At 51.0% G+C, this 15,495-nt stretch overlaps 3 protein-coding genes across 3 annotated transcripts; 2 read left to right on the forward strand and 1 right to left on the reverse strand.

Annotated features, from left to right (window-relative positions):
- Positions 1-214: 214 nt before the first annotated feature.
- On the forward strand, positions 215-1,406 carry COCSUDRAFT_58817 (hypothetical protein; the record flags this gene model as incomplete). The annotated part of the gene is made up of 3 exons (XM_005650763.1): positions 215-343; positions 572-767; positions 1,234-1,406. The coding sequence occupies 3 exons, from the start codon at positions 215-217 to the stop codon at positions 1,404-1,406; spliced, it is 498 nt and encodes a 165-aa protein (XP_005650820.1).
- A 421-nt stretch (positions 1,407-1,827) lies between these two features.
- COCSUDRAFT_26939 (hypothetical protein) lies at positions 1,828-7,568 on the reverse strand. The gene is made up of 9 exons (XM_005650764.1): positions 7,245-7,568; positions 6,332-6,623; positions 5,844-6,011; positions 5,295-5,462; positions 4,768-4,908; positions 4,316-4,461; positions 3,836-3,962; positions 3,152-3,250; positions 1,828-2,602 (listed from the first exon to the last, which is right to left on the reverse strand). Exons 1-9 carry the CDS (start codon positions 7,535-7,537, stop codon positions 2,462-2,464), a joined length of 1,575 nt encoding a protein of 524 aa, XP_005650821.1. The 5' UTR covers positions 7,538-7,568; the 3' UTR covers positions 1,828-2,461.
- A 1,749-nt stretch (positions 7,569-9,317) lies between these two features.
- Positions 9,318-14,853, forward strand: COCSUDRAFT_58819 (hypothetical protein; the record flags this gene model as incomplete). The annotated part of the gene is made up of 11 exons (XM_005650765.1): positions 9,318-9,348; positions 9,503-9,690; positions 9,892-9,945; positions 10,099-10,197; positions 10,638-10,742; positions 11,045-11,264; positions 12,973-13,160; positions 13,445-13,498; positions 13,692-13,790; positions 14,135-14,239; positions 14,617-14,853. 11 exons carry the CDS (start codon positions 9,318-9,320, stop codon positions 14,851-14,853), a joined length of 1,380 nt encoding a protein of 459 aa, XP_005650822.1.
- Between the last annotated feature and the right edge of the window lie 642 nt (positions 14,854-15,495).

Genomic DNA, 15,495 nt, shown 5'->3' on the forward strand with positions numbered 1-15,495 from the left:
TTCGACATCATCGACAGAACGGCCCGAGCCGCTGCCGCAAGGTCACATGATTAGCACGTGCTGCCCACATGCTTTCGGGCGGGCGTTTCCTTGAAAGCACCGATCGCGATAGGACAGATCTGCGTCGTACTGCGGCATTTGGTCTCATATAACATTCCCAATCTATCTGACAATTCCTTCTCCCGGTAAGTGAGCCTGTACCGAGCCAAGTTAAATGACGGAGCTCAAAGCCATCCAACTTGACAGCCTGCTGGATGAGCTGAACAGAATAAAGGACCAGCAGGTTGCACTACAAGATGCCATTGAGAATGACAAGGCAATCGTCATCCACCCTCGACGAGAGGTGACGGCCCAGCTGTAAGGGCCTTCATCTCTGGAGGCCCTTGGAAAGTCCGACAGCTGAATTGCACTGTTCTCCTTGGTTCGGTTTCGGAGTCATCATAGACTTACCTTTCAGGTTGACTTGTGAACCGCAGAGGCTTTATCGTAGTATTTGACGAAGTGGCTTGCCAGATTCCCAGTCTCACCACCACTTGTGCCAGCCCACTGAGGCTGTCAGATGAATTCACAGGAGCTAGAAGATGAGGAAGACGAGAAGCCCAAGAAGCAGCCTCCGAAGTACGTGGTGTCAGGTGGGCTTACTGGCTTCGGGGTGGCCCAAGATCTCCTCCACTTGGACTTCAGCGCACCGGAGGAGGCCCCAAAAGAGTTCAAGGCCATGGCTTTCAACGCCAAGCGCATCACCACTCTCAAATCCGGCCTCTCAGGTGTGTGTACATTGACACCGACCCTGTGTTGTACCAGACCAGCACTGCAGCAATAGGTCAGGACACCACTGCAGCCTCTCTTGCATTGGATGCAGCACGGATGGCATGATTTTGAATTAAGGCGCACCCTGCTGAGATCTCAGTTCTGGATGCCAAGTGAACATTCTTCATCTTTGGAACATTGCCAAGCACATGGTGTTGCAGATGTGTTATCTGTTCAAGCCAAAGTTCTCATCAAGAAGGGACTTACTATAAATTTATTGTCTTTACACGCTTTTCCTGCCAAGAGGCAAGATGCGTCCTGCAGGCAACCTACAGTTAAAGGCTGCCATAATCCTACCCCTTGTTGGACTCGCCAGATCCAAGCAAGACCCAATCGAGCGTGGGTACGGTGCTCAGTGTACATACCGCCCCCCGCCAGCAGGGACATCAAGAAGGTATACTAATACCAAATGCCATGTCACAGGCACCTTTGGGAAGGTGGATGCTATGTCTGAGATCCTGACAGAGTACCTGCAGCGGCTGGAGGAGCAGCAGGAGAGCGTCATGCAGCTCATCAAGAACCAGCGCCAGCTGCTCAAGGAAGGCAAGGCTGGCGCGAATCTGCAGGCACTCAAGAGCGCTGCTGCCAAGGTGTAGCTAAGCTTTGTGACTGCTCATTTGATGGTTGAAGTGCGTCATTGTGGGGCCTTCCGTTGTGTTCCGAGCAAATCTGCAGTCTAGATGGGGCCTGGGTCGCCTGACAATTTCAGCCTGAAACCAGGTGCCAGGTGCTTGATCATGATCATCTTCACATATGTCGCAGTGGTCCTAAGATGAGCGCCCGTCGAGCATGAATATATAAAATTAGATTATATTGACATTGGAGAAAATGGCTCGGATGGTGTTTGAAGCTCTTAATGTTTGAAGCTCTTAGTAATGGCGGTGCAGGACTCTCAGGGGCTGCAGGACTTGGTGGCCAAGCAACAGCGGCTTCTTAGCAAATGAAAATCAGTCATTGAAGCTGCATTGATTAGCGGGCCAGCCATAGTGGTGTGGGAATGCATTCCTTAAAGGGTTTGCAATGAACTGTATTACATCCTACAAAGGTGTCTTAAGGGATCGCTAGAAGCAGGGACTCTACTTGATTACAGTCAGCAATACGCCTGTCTTGGAACGCAAATAAGAAATCCTAGTGATCGCATCATTTGCATGTTTAAAGAATTGATTTGAGACATGAAAGTTCCTTGACACTCCTCATTCAGGCCAGCTCTGGCACCGGTCCTGCTTTCTTGAAAGAAGGGTCGGTCATTGTACAATTGTCCAATATTTGCCAGGCCACTGCACGGCATGGCCTGAACGGCAAGATGCTGCCATGACAAGGAGCCTGGAGCGATCTGTGCACACAACCTGTACAGAAACTGACTGTAATCATAAGAAAGAGGAGTGGTAGCAAGCAGCAGTGCCCACACGCCAAACCGAAAATATAGAGGGGTCTGAAAGCAGACCCCATGCAATCTACCCTACAATAAAGCCTCATCCACATACTTTGAGTGGATGCACTGGATACTTCTGATATCATTTGAAAGTTGTGTAATTCCATCATACAGTTAGTGCCTTTACAGCACCATTCTGCATCACGCCTGTCTGGGATTGTCCGCCCGTTTTCTGTGCTCATGAATGCACTGTTACTTCATTGATGCCAGAAAGATATTTCAAAGAGGGTACTCGGGCGGCATTTCTCCCTTGGGACCCGGGCCGTAGATATTTCTGCACTCCGCCCAGTTGCTTGTCTCCCTTGCCTCCCAGTATCCACCCTTGTACCGCCAGGTCTCAAAGCCCCGCCTGCTCGGCACCTGAACGGGCAGTCACAAGATCATCAGTAGGCAAAACACACTGCAGGATTGTGTTGCACCTTGAACTGCCGCACATAATTGCAGACCGCTACACCACATGTGTATTTTTCTGTCTTCTGTAGTCTTCTGCAGCACTGCTGGCTGCACGCCAGGTGTCCAGCTATAACCCATCCATCACGGCAGGGCATGTGACTTTTGAAGCAGCCAAAGCACTAAGGCAGAGCAATCCTCAAAGGTTTGTTCCATGCAGGGCATTCGATTAAGATCCAAAGGCATGCAACGCTCAAGTGAGTTCTTGCCAACCATAGCAGGGTTGCTGCACAAAAAGGTTGCTGCTCAGAGAAGGCTGCGCTCAGATGCACTCTGGCAAGAGCGGTATTGGAGTGGATAGATAGCACTGCCAACATAGCAGAGGGATTGGCGCAGCTCTGACGGCGCTGCAAGGGGCGCGCATGAGTACGTCGCAGAGCGCGCCCCTGAAACCCAGTAGGGCAGCACAGGGATATGCGATGCGCGCTGCAGGGGGAATGTAAAAGGAACTGTGCGCACCTGGACAAACCAGCGTGGCTGCCAGGGCTCGCCGGCCGCCTCCACGGCGTTGCGCTCCTGCCTCTGCTTCTCCTCCAGCCGAAGCTTCTCCTCATTCGCCTGCAATATGTCACCCACCGTCAGCTTATTGTGCTGCGTGCACCTTGTGCTCGGTAACATCTGCACCTTGTGCTCATCTGCCTGACAGCAGATCAAACAGCGTCAGAGAATGCCTAATCAGAACAGCAGGCACTCTGACAACTATAATTCCTCGCTCTGCCAAATGGATACAGCTTCACCCTCAAGACGATTCGTTCTGAACTCCCAATTCCTGCCAGCTTGCTGTGCTGAAGCGGCTAGCAGAGGCACTAGATCAAGCACAGCTTCAGTGTGATGCAGCATAATGGGTGTCAAACAATCCTTGCAAAGTCCCCTGCAATAGGGCGGTCTGGATCTGAATCCTTGCAAAGTCCCCTGCGATAGGGCGGTCTGGATCTGAATGTTTGGCAGGTGCACCACAGCCAGACCGAAGACACTTTAATCTAAAACAAACCAGTCAAACCTCCTCGCCGGTGCACACCCAATAGCAATATGGGTGAAAGATGCTTGAAGCCACAGATGCCACAATCATGTCCAATTTTCAAGGATACCAGCACAGGTTGTACAGAGGACGAGAAAGGGGAAAATTTTGAGGAGGGCGCTCACCTCGTGGTAGAAGCCATGCTCAAAGAGGCGCATGTCTGCGCGCAGGCGGTCGTCTGTGGGCGGCAGCTTCTCCTTCAGCTCCGGGGTCAGCTCGTTCAGGTGCAGCGCCCACAGCGAGAAGGGGTGCCTGTGATGAAATGGACACTTTCAAAATCAGTTTTGACATGCAACACCTGCGACGTTATGGCAGCTGCACACAGGCGCTCGCTCGCATGCAGAGCTCTGGCGGCAACCTCCTAGCGGACAGACCCTTTGAAAAGAAGGCAATGCTTTGGCAGACGTACTTATTCCTCAGTGCTCGAAGTAAAAGTCCTCTCAGCAGACCAGCTGACCAGAAACAGTGCATGTGTTCCACTGAAAGACTTGTGAGCGTGTGAGCTGTTCCAATGGACACCACAAAGACCACATGCTTGCTGTCATTCCAATGAGTGCTAGCAAGATATCAAAAATCAAAACACAAGGAATGGGAAGGGTGCGCACGTGGAGGGGTGGACATGGGGTGGATTGGCGGTCCAGATCTGGCGCTTGGAGCCATCGGCAAACTGGGCTGCAATGCCTGCATCCCATTTGCCGCTGAGTTGCACGCCCTCCACCCTGTTCCCCTTCTGCTCCAAGTACCCAGTCACCTGCGCTCGCGCACAGCACAACCCTTGATCTCCCTTCTCTTCACATGCGCGTGTCAGTCACCGCATGCACCCTGCATGCGCTTCACTCTCGACCTCGTGTCAAATGCTAAGCCTATGTTTTAAAAGCCAGTCAGAAGACAACAGAATTCGCCACCTTTGGCATCACAGGTAGAGAGCAGCACAAGAGAATGGGTAAGAAGGCAAGATGAAACAGCGGGCCAAGTGAGGGGGACACAGCAATTGCATGGCAGAGCGTACAGCATGAGAAAAGTGAACAACAACAGTTAAGAGAAGGCAGCTGCGCACATCGTGGTGGGCCTTGCCAAAGATGGGCTCCTTGATTTTGCAGCGGAAGCAGTCTCCAGAGGTCAGGCAGGTGACGTGGAAGGAGCCCCGATGGTCCAGGCAGCGCTTGCCGATCAGGATGTTGTTGATGTAAGTCGGCACCTGCGCGCACACGCCCCCACATGTCTCCGCACGGCTCCTTGACTCAATGGAACAGGACACCTCGTCTCAGGATCACCGCGCCACTTGTCTGTTTGTGAGAATCCCCGCGATCGACATACTGGCATTTTGCTGATTGGATGCTCTCCAGGTCAGCGATAAGGTGCAGGCACAGAGTGTGGATGGATTTCTCAAGCGTCAAGGTCATGCAATGCAGTCCTCCTGGAGATGCTCTCAGTTGCTGACTGGTAGGTGAATGTCATCAGCATCTGGAAACTGAATAAAAACCCATACTGATACACCCATACTGATAAAAAAATATACTGAGGTCCTCATGGGATGCTGACTAGGTTACAGCACTAATTTGATTGAGCACAAGGGGCGCTCACCGTGCTCCAGCAGTACTCATCACCATCGTGGAATTTGACATAGAGCTCGCCGACTGGGCGAATGATGGCGTGGTTGCCCCAGAGCTCCATGGAGAACTCGTCGTTTGCGTCAAACTCCCAGCCGCGGCCATCGCAATGGAACACGTGCACCATCGGCACATGCTGAATCTGTAACAAACACCAACACCTGAATGCTCAACTCAATGAACAAGAGTGCGCCAGCAATCAATCGTTCATGCCCTGCTCGTGTAGCACTGCCGGTTTGATACCGCTCACTCTGCCTTATCCAGGTGCGTTCATTTTTTTAAAGGACTTCTGTCTCATAGACACTCACATGCAGGCTGTTGCGAAGGTCAAAGAGATGGCTGCAGTCTGCAACCCAGGGGCTCTTCATTGGGATCAGAACCCCGCAACCTTGCATTGTACATCAAGAGGATCCTGCCGGTTGTTAATCAGTGCCCTGCAATGAAGCTGGTTGCAGACCTCCTGCTGTGGTCTAGCAGAAGGGTGACTAATAGACCCCAACAGACCTCAGGCAGGGTGGCTGACCTTTTCGCCAATCGCGCGCAGCCCCTTCTCAGGGTACACTACCTCGAAGGTGGAGTTCTGCAGATTCTTGAAGGGCTTCTGGACACGCTTGATTGTGTTGTACATGCTGATGGCAAACGCCGCCACCTGCACTAGCCTCTCCAGGCTCTGCGCTGGCATCTTCGCTGCCTGCAGCAAGAACAGCAAGATATTAGTATCTGTGCCAACAACCTTGCTGGCCGCAAATTGAGGCTGAGGTCAAGCTTTCAGTCAAGGCCACTGCAGGGCCAGGAATGCTGCAAGTGCAAGAGCCAGAGCACATGCATCATTGAGCAGGTGCTGGCTGGGGCACCCAATGCAGGGCTATGCCTGACTCCAGAGGATCCTGATGTCCAGTCCAAGAGCATCTATGAGCTGATATGGCTATATATTCCAATCCCCAGTATTAGGGGCCGAGTACTGTAACGAAAACTGCATGCGCGCGCAATGCTGCAAGCTGTGCAACTCACCTCGTCCAGCAGCTCTGAGGTCTCAAAGGCCTCAGCGCGGCGTTGCAGGTCGGTGAGGGGCTCATTGATGTGTGTGGGCAGCGCCAGCTTGTGGATGTCCTTGCCAATCCAGTCCTTGATTAGGCTCCACAGGTTGATTCCCGGCAGCTCTTGTACCGGGTCCGGCAGCCGCGTGCGCCGCTGCGCCGGCGGCCGGCCGAGATCCGTTTCTAGCCACTTCACATCCCCAATCGCCTGGGATGTTGATGCAATCCCCTCCGCTGCACTCACCGCCGACGACGTCCTGTATATCCTGCATGGATGGTGGCGCTTTTGTCAGCATACAGGCTTGCAGATATGTATGAATCGGGCCTTCTGGTGCTCCTTTCATCAGCTCCAATAAGAAATTCGTGCAACACATTTCTTATGTATTTTCGAATCTGAAATCGAGAGATTCAAATATCGTCTGAAAGTGATGCGCCCCTGCAGGAAGCCTTGCACCCTAGGATCCTGCTGACTGCCAGTACTGGGACCGAATTTTAGATAGCTCAGGCAGCATAACCGATCAAGGACTGAATCAATGGAATGTCGCCGCTAATGCTCCGTGCCAACAGAGGGAGCCACTGCTGGGCTCCTGCACTGGGAGACACGTGCAATGGCTGCCTGTGCAGCTTCATCTCGTAAAGAATGAATATGTGCATGCCTTTCTAATCTCCCTGGATGGAATATTAGTGATTGGTAATCGACAAAAAACATCCGACAGTCACATGCCTCTCTTTGGTTGGAGCTCCAGCAGAGCTTCCCTCCATGACGCCCAAGTGGTCATAGCTAAAGCCCATCTGCGACGGGTTCGCGGTTTACCAACAAATGCACCTCTGACCTGCGATTAAATGTGGATACATAAAGGCAATTGGAGCTCAGCGAACAGACGAACCTGGACATTCCACTGAGGTCTAACGGGTCTTGCTCGCTGAAGCAAGTCTGATAGCTGGAGGCCGGCGACGCGAAATCATCGTCCGCGTCCTCCATGCCATCACCATCGGTACGGATGGGACGGCATTGCAAACGGGCAAACAAGTCCGCGTTAGCGCTGTCCTCCGTGCACTTATCCTTCTCGACATCGCGCAGTTCCCCGCCCTTGCCCGGCTGGACGATCTCGCCCACCGGCGATTCGCCCTCAGCCACCTGCGGCCTGAAGCAGCATCGCCAGGATGCGCGAGGAGCCATGGTGGGTTTTGAGAGAGCACTTGTGCACAGCTGCACGTCTGATCGGGCCTCATCAGAAGTTGCGTGACGACCGCAGAGGGGTTCTGCCAAAAACTCCGGCGGCCCGATTAGGCCACCTTCTGAATCCAAAATTCAAAATGCCACATGTAACCTATGCGGGCTCTCCCTACTGGGGAGCTGAGCCAGGACACCTGAAGCCAACAAGATTGAGAGCGGGGTGCGCAACATGGGCACCCTGTCCATCATTGTGGCCTGTATGATACCAGTGCATTATTCGACATGTCCCTTGCCTGCAGCCCACAAGAATTAGCCCACCTTGACGACTACGTAGGTTTGTGTGATTACAGGTCATCACTGAGGTCCCCATATGGGCAGACAAGGAAGGGATTCTGGGGCAAATCTTGTATGCACAGTACCAGCAGTGTCACACGAGGTGGCGGCGAGTGTGCAAGTTGCTAAAAAACGCTGCAGACCTGCGAATGGATAAGTTCTTGCCAGCGTGCTGCTTGTGCTGTAACACAGTGTTACTGGTTGTGCTGAGCTGCAGTGCTTAGTTAGTCTTCTACAAAGCACAGTTGCTTTGTGCCCTGGTCAGTGTGCACAGATCGATGATCATGGTTTGGTGAAAGCAAGTGCCGTGCTCAAAGAGTGTAAATCTTAAAAGACCCTTCCGAGCGTCTGGTCAGTAGTAGGTCTGGCGTGTGAATGTACATTTACCGCGGTGCCTTGACACTGCCCTTTCGTGCATACATGCTTGCGATCTGCTAAATGCAAGGCACAAGAGACATACTAGTCCCACTTGATCTGTCAGTCACCATGCCAAGCAGTATCCTTGCACACGCCTTGCACAGAAATACAGCGGTTCATGATATATGTAAGACACACGAAACCGTGCTGCCCGGCAACAACTTTTAGTGAGAGCCTCCAGCATCCTACAATGCAAATGATATATCGGAGGGAATATCTCTGAGTACGGTCCTCATTTGAAAAGCAGATGCATGTCAAGCACAAAGCTTGCTTTACTTTAAGAGTGCACCAGAAAGTTAGAAAAGGCAGAGACAAATCTGCAAACATCCTTATCCTTTTCCTTTGCAAATAGATGCTGAAGTCTGCTAATCATGACACACATTAGTGATAGTGAGTCATCCTTGGACTTGTACTGATCTCAAGACCTTTGCTGGGATATCTGCGAACGTTCGATAGCAAAAGAGGATGTTCCCAATTCCGATCATTTGGCATGCCATAATGCCGATGCACTGTGATTTGCTTCCTGCTTGATGAATGGCGTGGGGCAGACGTGCTGGTTCCATAAGCTAGCTGTAGAAAATCTTGCGTTGCAAGCTGGCTATCGATATCTCAGGCCTTTCAATACTAGCAATTTTAACGTAGGACTGTCCCGCCACCAGCAAAGCTTGCAGCTGGTGATTGTTTTATTTGAGTTGCTTTCCCTTCATGTGTCTCTTTCTTCTCGCAGGTCTCGGTATTTTGCGGAAGAAATCGTTAAGCTTTCGAGCCTGGATAAGTATCACTTCGCATCATGGACAAGACAGTACTGGATCCTAGCAGTCCGAATACCAAAGCTGCGAAGTCCAATGAGAACGTCAACCCAGCTGAGAGCAACAAGCAGTCAGAGAACGATACTGCTGCAGACAAAGATGGTATGACCTTCTCTGCACTTGCTTGCCTCTAAAGCATGTCCCTGCCTGAAGCCTGGTAAACCACCACGGACAGGAGCCTGACTGCTTCATTTCACAATGCAGGCTTTTATGTACCTCCCAAGATGGCCGCAAAGAGCCCTTCAAAGGCTGAAGGTAATGCAATTTCGCAGCAGAAGAAGGGAAGTTCCATACATTGATGCATCTGCTTTCCTTGTGTCACTGTGCAAGTCCTGCTGCAGACATCACGTTCATGCATGTCGCAAAAATGTGCTGCAACATGTTTGCCAGTCATCGGGCCTGCATGCAGGTGTTTCAGAGGGACCGCGCGCGCCCAAGACAGCTTTGGAGATGTCGGCAATTTGGACCCTGGACTCCACTGGTGTGCAGCAGCGCATGTTGGCTCCGTCCCAGGCCCTTGGCACACAGGCACAGCCCAATATGGCCCCTCCTCAGACTTACGAGCCTCAATCCTTGTCGCCAAAATTTCTCTTTCTGGTGCGCTGGCTTCTGGATTATTCTGTTTGAAGCAGTCTAGCAACTGCATGCATTCCAAACCCAAACAGCATCTGGCAAATACATGTATGTGAAATAGCTGTGGTTAGCTTTCAAGTCTGCATGCATTCATACTAGATGCAACGCATTTGAGCCTTCTTTGATCTGATGTTCCGTATCATAAGTGTGTGTATGTCCATGCAGGTCCTGCGGAAAGCAAACCAAAATGCAGTGGATGTCATCAGAAACCTGCTGCAGGTGCATGTGTATCCACTGCGCACAAATGACCTACCAAGTTAGTTGTAGCTACCCTACTTCACGGCTGCAGCTTCTTCATGTCAGGTGTCCCGTGCACACATTCAGCATCAACCAAAACCAGAAGAGTAACAGCAGCTGTGCTGAAATGTCCAGGCCTTGAAATATGGCACAGGCATGATGGAACTCGAAGCACAGGCAGAGCGCGCTATTGCTCTAATGGAAAAGGGAGTCGGCCGCCTCAATCAGTTGGAGGTGTGGCCAAAATGCTGCATGCATCGGTATTGCTGTACATTTGCAGACAAGCGGACTCTGGAAGGGCATCACACCACCAGATGCATGTCTATACTAGCTCCTGCATGAGATGCATGGGTGCCCTCTTTGGTGTGGGAGACAGCCCATACGCATGTGAACACATCAGGCCATGCATGAAGCAGTTAGGCAAGGGCCGCTGATCTCATGCATGATAATGTGCAAAATGTTGATGCCGCAGGTAATGCATGTAGCAGTGATGTGCCAGTATACAAGGAACTTTGATATCATGCATGATCATGTGCTAAATGTTGCTGCTGCAAGCATGCTTGTAGCATTGATGTGCTGGCATGAAGGGCTCCTGCTCTGATGCCTGATGCCTGATCACGTGAAAAGCAGTGCTGCTATCATAAGACACGCTGACAACTGTCATGTGCATGCAGGCCTATCAGATTGGGGCGTCCAAGATGCTGCATAAAGTCCTGGCAGAAATTGCGGACAAAGAGAGGGAGCTGGCAGGTGCATACCAGGAGTTGGGCGTGCTGCAGGTAAGAAGCGCGCAGGAGTCCGGACTCTCTGATCGATAATGCGCACAAGCTTGCCTTTCATGCCTGCTGACATCCGCTGAGATTGTCCAGCCACCCCAGCTACATCTGCAGGCCTCTGAGTAGCTGCTACTGGGCAAGATGTTGATGTCAACACTCTCCTGATGGCAGATGTTGCCTTGCGCAAGTGACAGCTGAAAGCTATTACAGCACAGCACCTGAGCTCGCAGCATGCCAGCAGTCTTGTGACATTTCAAGACTTGCATTTTGTCTGATATGTCATCTCTCTGGCATGTTGTATGCAGGAAGACTTGCAGGACAGATCCCATGAGCTTGAGGGTACTGAGATGAAATTGGCAAGGTACGTGCAGCAGCTGAAGAAGTCCAAAATGACAGCAGCGCGGCTGGATGGGCGGCTCACCTTCCTGATGAAGGCTTTTGAAAGCCAGAATGCCTTCAGTAAGCAAATCCCAAGCGCGCAACAGGCGCCAGCTGCCACAGAGCCTGCCGATGAGGCCACCGAAGGTAACCCACAAGCCCATTAAATGCTGCAGGAGTAAGCTTGGGATGTTGTTTCATGAAACAGGCGATGGTCATTACTGCTAATGCTTACTGGAAGTGATGCATGCACGGCTGTTTCAAATATAAGATGCATGGAATGGGGACGCCTCGATGTGGAGACTGACAGGCACCTTGTGCTTGCAGGTGCCGAATTTCGAGAACAAAAGATGAGGGAGCCCACAACCTCTGCTGGCTCGCCGGGCGATAAGACGCCATCCAGAAAGTCAAAGGAAGGCGAGCAGTGCTGAGACCCGATCAAATCTCAAGTAATGGGAGGAGAGCTCGTATTGCCACATGACTACGCAGATTTCCTGTGGCTGTGCCACAATCTAGGAGACCTCTTGGGACAGTCCGGGCTGCACTCACAACAAGAATCCTGCTACAAAATACAGGCTGAGTGCTCTTAAAAGCAGTCAAAGAATCTTGGTCACCGGAGATTTTGGGATGTACTGGAGCATTGTCTGGGCCAGGACTTGAAGACTTGATAGAGTGCGCTGCAATGGCGCTTCAATTTCTTGTGCTTATATCACCCAGTGCATTCAATGGTCTGCATTATCCGCGCTTTGCTCCGGTGTAAGCATGCCAGGCGCAATAGGCATACATCTCAAAGATGCTCCTCAAGGATGCTTGCCGCCTTTGAAAGATGCAAGCTCGGTACATTCGAGCATCTCTGATTGCAATGCGCAAACCATTATCAAGATCTGGTCCTTAGAGACTTCTTCTTTCCTTCATGCTCGCAGAAACATTTTGGAAGAAAAATATTTCCTGAGGTCATGAGATGCGAACTCTTATCCTCCTTTGGTGGATGTCCACATCATACTGCACAATGTCGTGATCATGACACAAATCAGTAATGGTGAGTCATTCTTGGACTTCTGCTGGGACCTCTGCTCGCTTTCTGAGGCAGATCAACCGCCCCTCAGCAATCATCCGATTTTGACATGTTCCAAGATCCTTGCTTAAAAGCTCATTCTCTTTGATCTGTCTCTTGCCTGGAGGATGGCATGGGGTAGAAGTGCTGGTAACGCAAGCTAGCTGTGGACACCTCAGCCTTGCAGGCCTGTATTTCAGGCCTTCCAACACACACAATTTCATCGCAGGCGTCTGGTACGAATTTCCCGACGTCAGCACAACTTGCCGATGCTGATCGTTCAAAAAAAAAACCTTTCCTTGTTTATCTGTCCTCGCAGGTCTCGAGTTTTCACGGAGCAAAGCTTTCTCGAGCCTGGGAAAGGAGCAGTTCTCATTATGGACAAGACGGTCGTGGATCCTAGCAGTGCAAGTATCAAAGGTGCAATCGAAAACGTCAGCCCAGCTGAGAGCAATAAGCAGTCAGAGAACGATGCTGCAGCAGACAAAGACGGTATTACCTTCTCTGCAAAGGCTTGGTTTAAAGCTTGTCCACTTCAATCTTCCTCGATGCACATTACCACAGCTAAGTGCCTCACAACTCCAGATTGCATTGCAGGCTTCCCTGTTCTTCCTAAAAAGATCCCAAAGAGCCCTACCAAGGGAGCAGGTAATGAGCCTTCACAGCAGAAGAAGGGCAGGTCAATCACTGCTGCATATGCTTGCCTTCTCTCAGTTTGCAGTTCCGCTGCGGAATATAAGCTTCATGCATGTTGCACACACCATCCTTTACTATTTTGCCAGTCATCTGACCTGCATGCAGGTGTTTCAGAGGGACAGCGGGCGCCCAAGATAACTCTGAAGATGCCGGCCTCTTGCCTCCAGGACTCATCTGGTGTGAAGCAGCGATTTTTGGCTCCGAGCCAGTCCCTTGGCACACCAGCGCAGCCCAATGCGGCCACTCCACCAACTTATGAGCATGAACCCTTGTCATCAGAATTTCTCTTCCAGGTGCGCCAGCTTCCTCATTTATCCAGTCAGAGCAATCAACTGATTGCATTCCAAAACCAAACAAATGGGTACATGCAGCTTGAAGCAGGAATGACAGCTGGATTAATTTCGACAAGCGCCACATGTGACCCTCTCTTGCCTGGTTGTGCACTTCAAACCCAAAGACATGCATGATTGCATGCAGCATGGAAAACCAACCACAGATATTTTACACACTAGATGCAACACATGTGAGCTGTGTTTGACCACATGCGCAGTCTCATGTGATTGTGTATTTCATGCAGGTCCTACAGAAAGCGAACCAGAACGCAAAGGATGTCATCAAAAACCTGCTGCAGGTACATATGACCCCACTGCGCATACACACGCCCCCTGAAAAGATCTGGCTACCTTGCTTCATGGCTGCAGCTTCTTCATTCAGGACTTTGATGTCATGTGCATGCATTCATGGGCTTATACAGCATCACCCTACTGCTGCAGCAGCATCAATCAGAAGCTAATGTTAAGAAGCACCTGTGTCCAAATGTCCAGGCCTTGAAGTACGGCACACGCACGGTGGAGCTTGGATCACAGGCAGATCGAGCTGTTGAGTTGCTGGAAAAGGGAGTCGACCGCCTGAATCAGTTAGAGGTGACCCCCAAAGCTTAATCGGTTTTGCAGGACACTCTGCAACTTTTTAGGCGTCAGCAAAGCTTCATTCTGCATGACGCATGCCAGCATGTGCTTCTGCATTAGCTAGTTTGCATCTGCATCTAATAAATGCATGGGTGCCTGCCTTGGTGTTAGAAGCCCCATGTAGGCACATCACGTGCACGCCATGCATGCAGCAGTGATCTGCCACCATGCAAGTGCTCTCATGCAATACCATCTGCAAAATATTGCTGCTGCAGGCAATGCATGTGGCAGTGATGTGAAAAGACCGCCGATCTCATGCATGGCCACATCAAATATATTGATGTCTAGTGTGCGTACAGGCCTTTCAGATTGAGACGTCCAAGAAGCTGGATGAGGTCCTGGCAGATCTTGGGGACAAAGAGGGCGAGCTGGCAGCTGTATACCAGGAGTTGAGCATTCTGCAGGTGACATCCTCGCAGCAGCCTGGCGAGTCTGAGCCTCATCGGCATGTTGCATGCCATCTCGGATTCCATTTTTGTGACTTCAAATGCACGAGTCCTGCTGCAAAATTCATTCCATACCAAGTAGGTTTGCGACGCTCATGGCAACTGCAGCAGTCCTGCCACACCTGCTAATCTTGCAGGCCTCTTAGCAACTGCAGCTGCACAAGATGGTGACAAATTTCATGACGGCATATATTATCTCTCGCGAGGCTCTTGTCTCAGCTGCATGCAATGCGCAGCACACCTGCTGAGTGAGCAGCATACCTGCAGTCAAGTGACACTTTAATACCACCATTTTTACTGTCTGAGATGTCATATGTTTGGCATGTGATGTGCAGGAAGACCTGGAGGACAGATCAAACGAACTTGAGGACTCTGAGGAGAAACTGGGAAGGTACCTGAGCCAGCTGAAGAAGACCAGACTGAGAGCTGCAAGGCTGGATGGAGACTTCATGTACCTGATGCGCGAGTTCAAGAAACAGGACGCCTTCAGCAAAAAGAGCACAATTGCGCAGCAGGCGCCGGCTGCTTCCAAGCCTGCAGATGAGGCCACTGATGGTAATAATCTAGTTTAACTAGCTAGCTAGTGGCACAAGTACGTTTGGTAGCATCCAAAAGCTTCTAAAAGGCCACAAATTGGCAAAAATTATATTGTAAAAAGCCACATTGTCTTCTAAAAGCCATTTAACCAAACACTGCTTGGTATGCTGATCCATGCAGTTGGGAATAGTTGTGTCTGCTTTTGCTTGCAAGAGATGACGCATGCACAGCTACTCTTGAGGTGAGATGCTTGTTGCTGGAGCTCTTCGATGCAGAGACTGACAGGCACTGTGTGTCTGCAGATGCTGAAGAGCAAAAGAAGAGGGAGCCTACCAGCTCTGCTGGATCGCCTGGCGATAAAGCGCCGAGCAAAAAGTCAAAAGAATGCGATAAGGCTAGCAACGCTGAAACCTGATGCAGCCTCGAGCTCTGGGAGAGGAGCATAGCAATGCAGTTGTGCCTTGTGCGGCCAGGATACCTCCTGGGAAATGCCATACCTTGCTGACAACAGGAGACTTGCTGTGTGTGTTTCTGAAGCGACATTTTGATCTGTGAGGGTTGAATAGAAGCATACTTTCAGTCAGTGCTGTGAGACTTGACACAGCGCGTTGCCATGGCGCCTGAACTGATATCAATTGATGCATTACAATGGTTCAGTCACTCTCCATTTGTCCCGC

This window comes from Coccomyxa subellipsoidea, assembly GCF_000258705.1.
Source record: "Coccomyxa subellipsoidea C-169, whole genome shotgun sequence".
NCBI lineage: Eukaryota > Viridiplantae > Chlorophyta > Trebouxiophyceae > Coccomyxaceae > Coccomyxa > Coccomyxa subellipsoidea.

Bases quoted from the DNA above. Each gene is read 5' to 3' on its own strand.
- COCSUDRAFT_26939 (XM_005650764.1), bottom strand. From the start codon at position 7,537: ATGGCTCCTCGCGCATCCTGGCGATGCTGCTTCAGGCCGCAGGTGGCT. The intron at 5,463-5,843 runs GTCAGCCACCCT...TGTTTGTTACAG, and splicing joins TGCGCGCGATTGGCGAAAAG to ATTCAGCATGTGCCGATGGT. The intron at 4,909-5,294 runs GTGAGCGCCCCT...GTGTGCGCGCAG, and splicing joins ATGAGTACTGCTGGAGCACG to GTGCCGACTTACATCAACAA.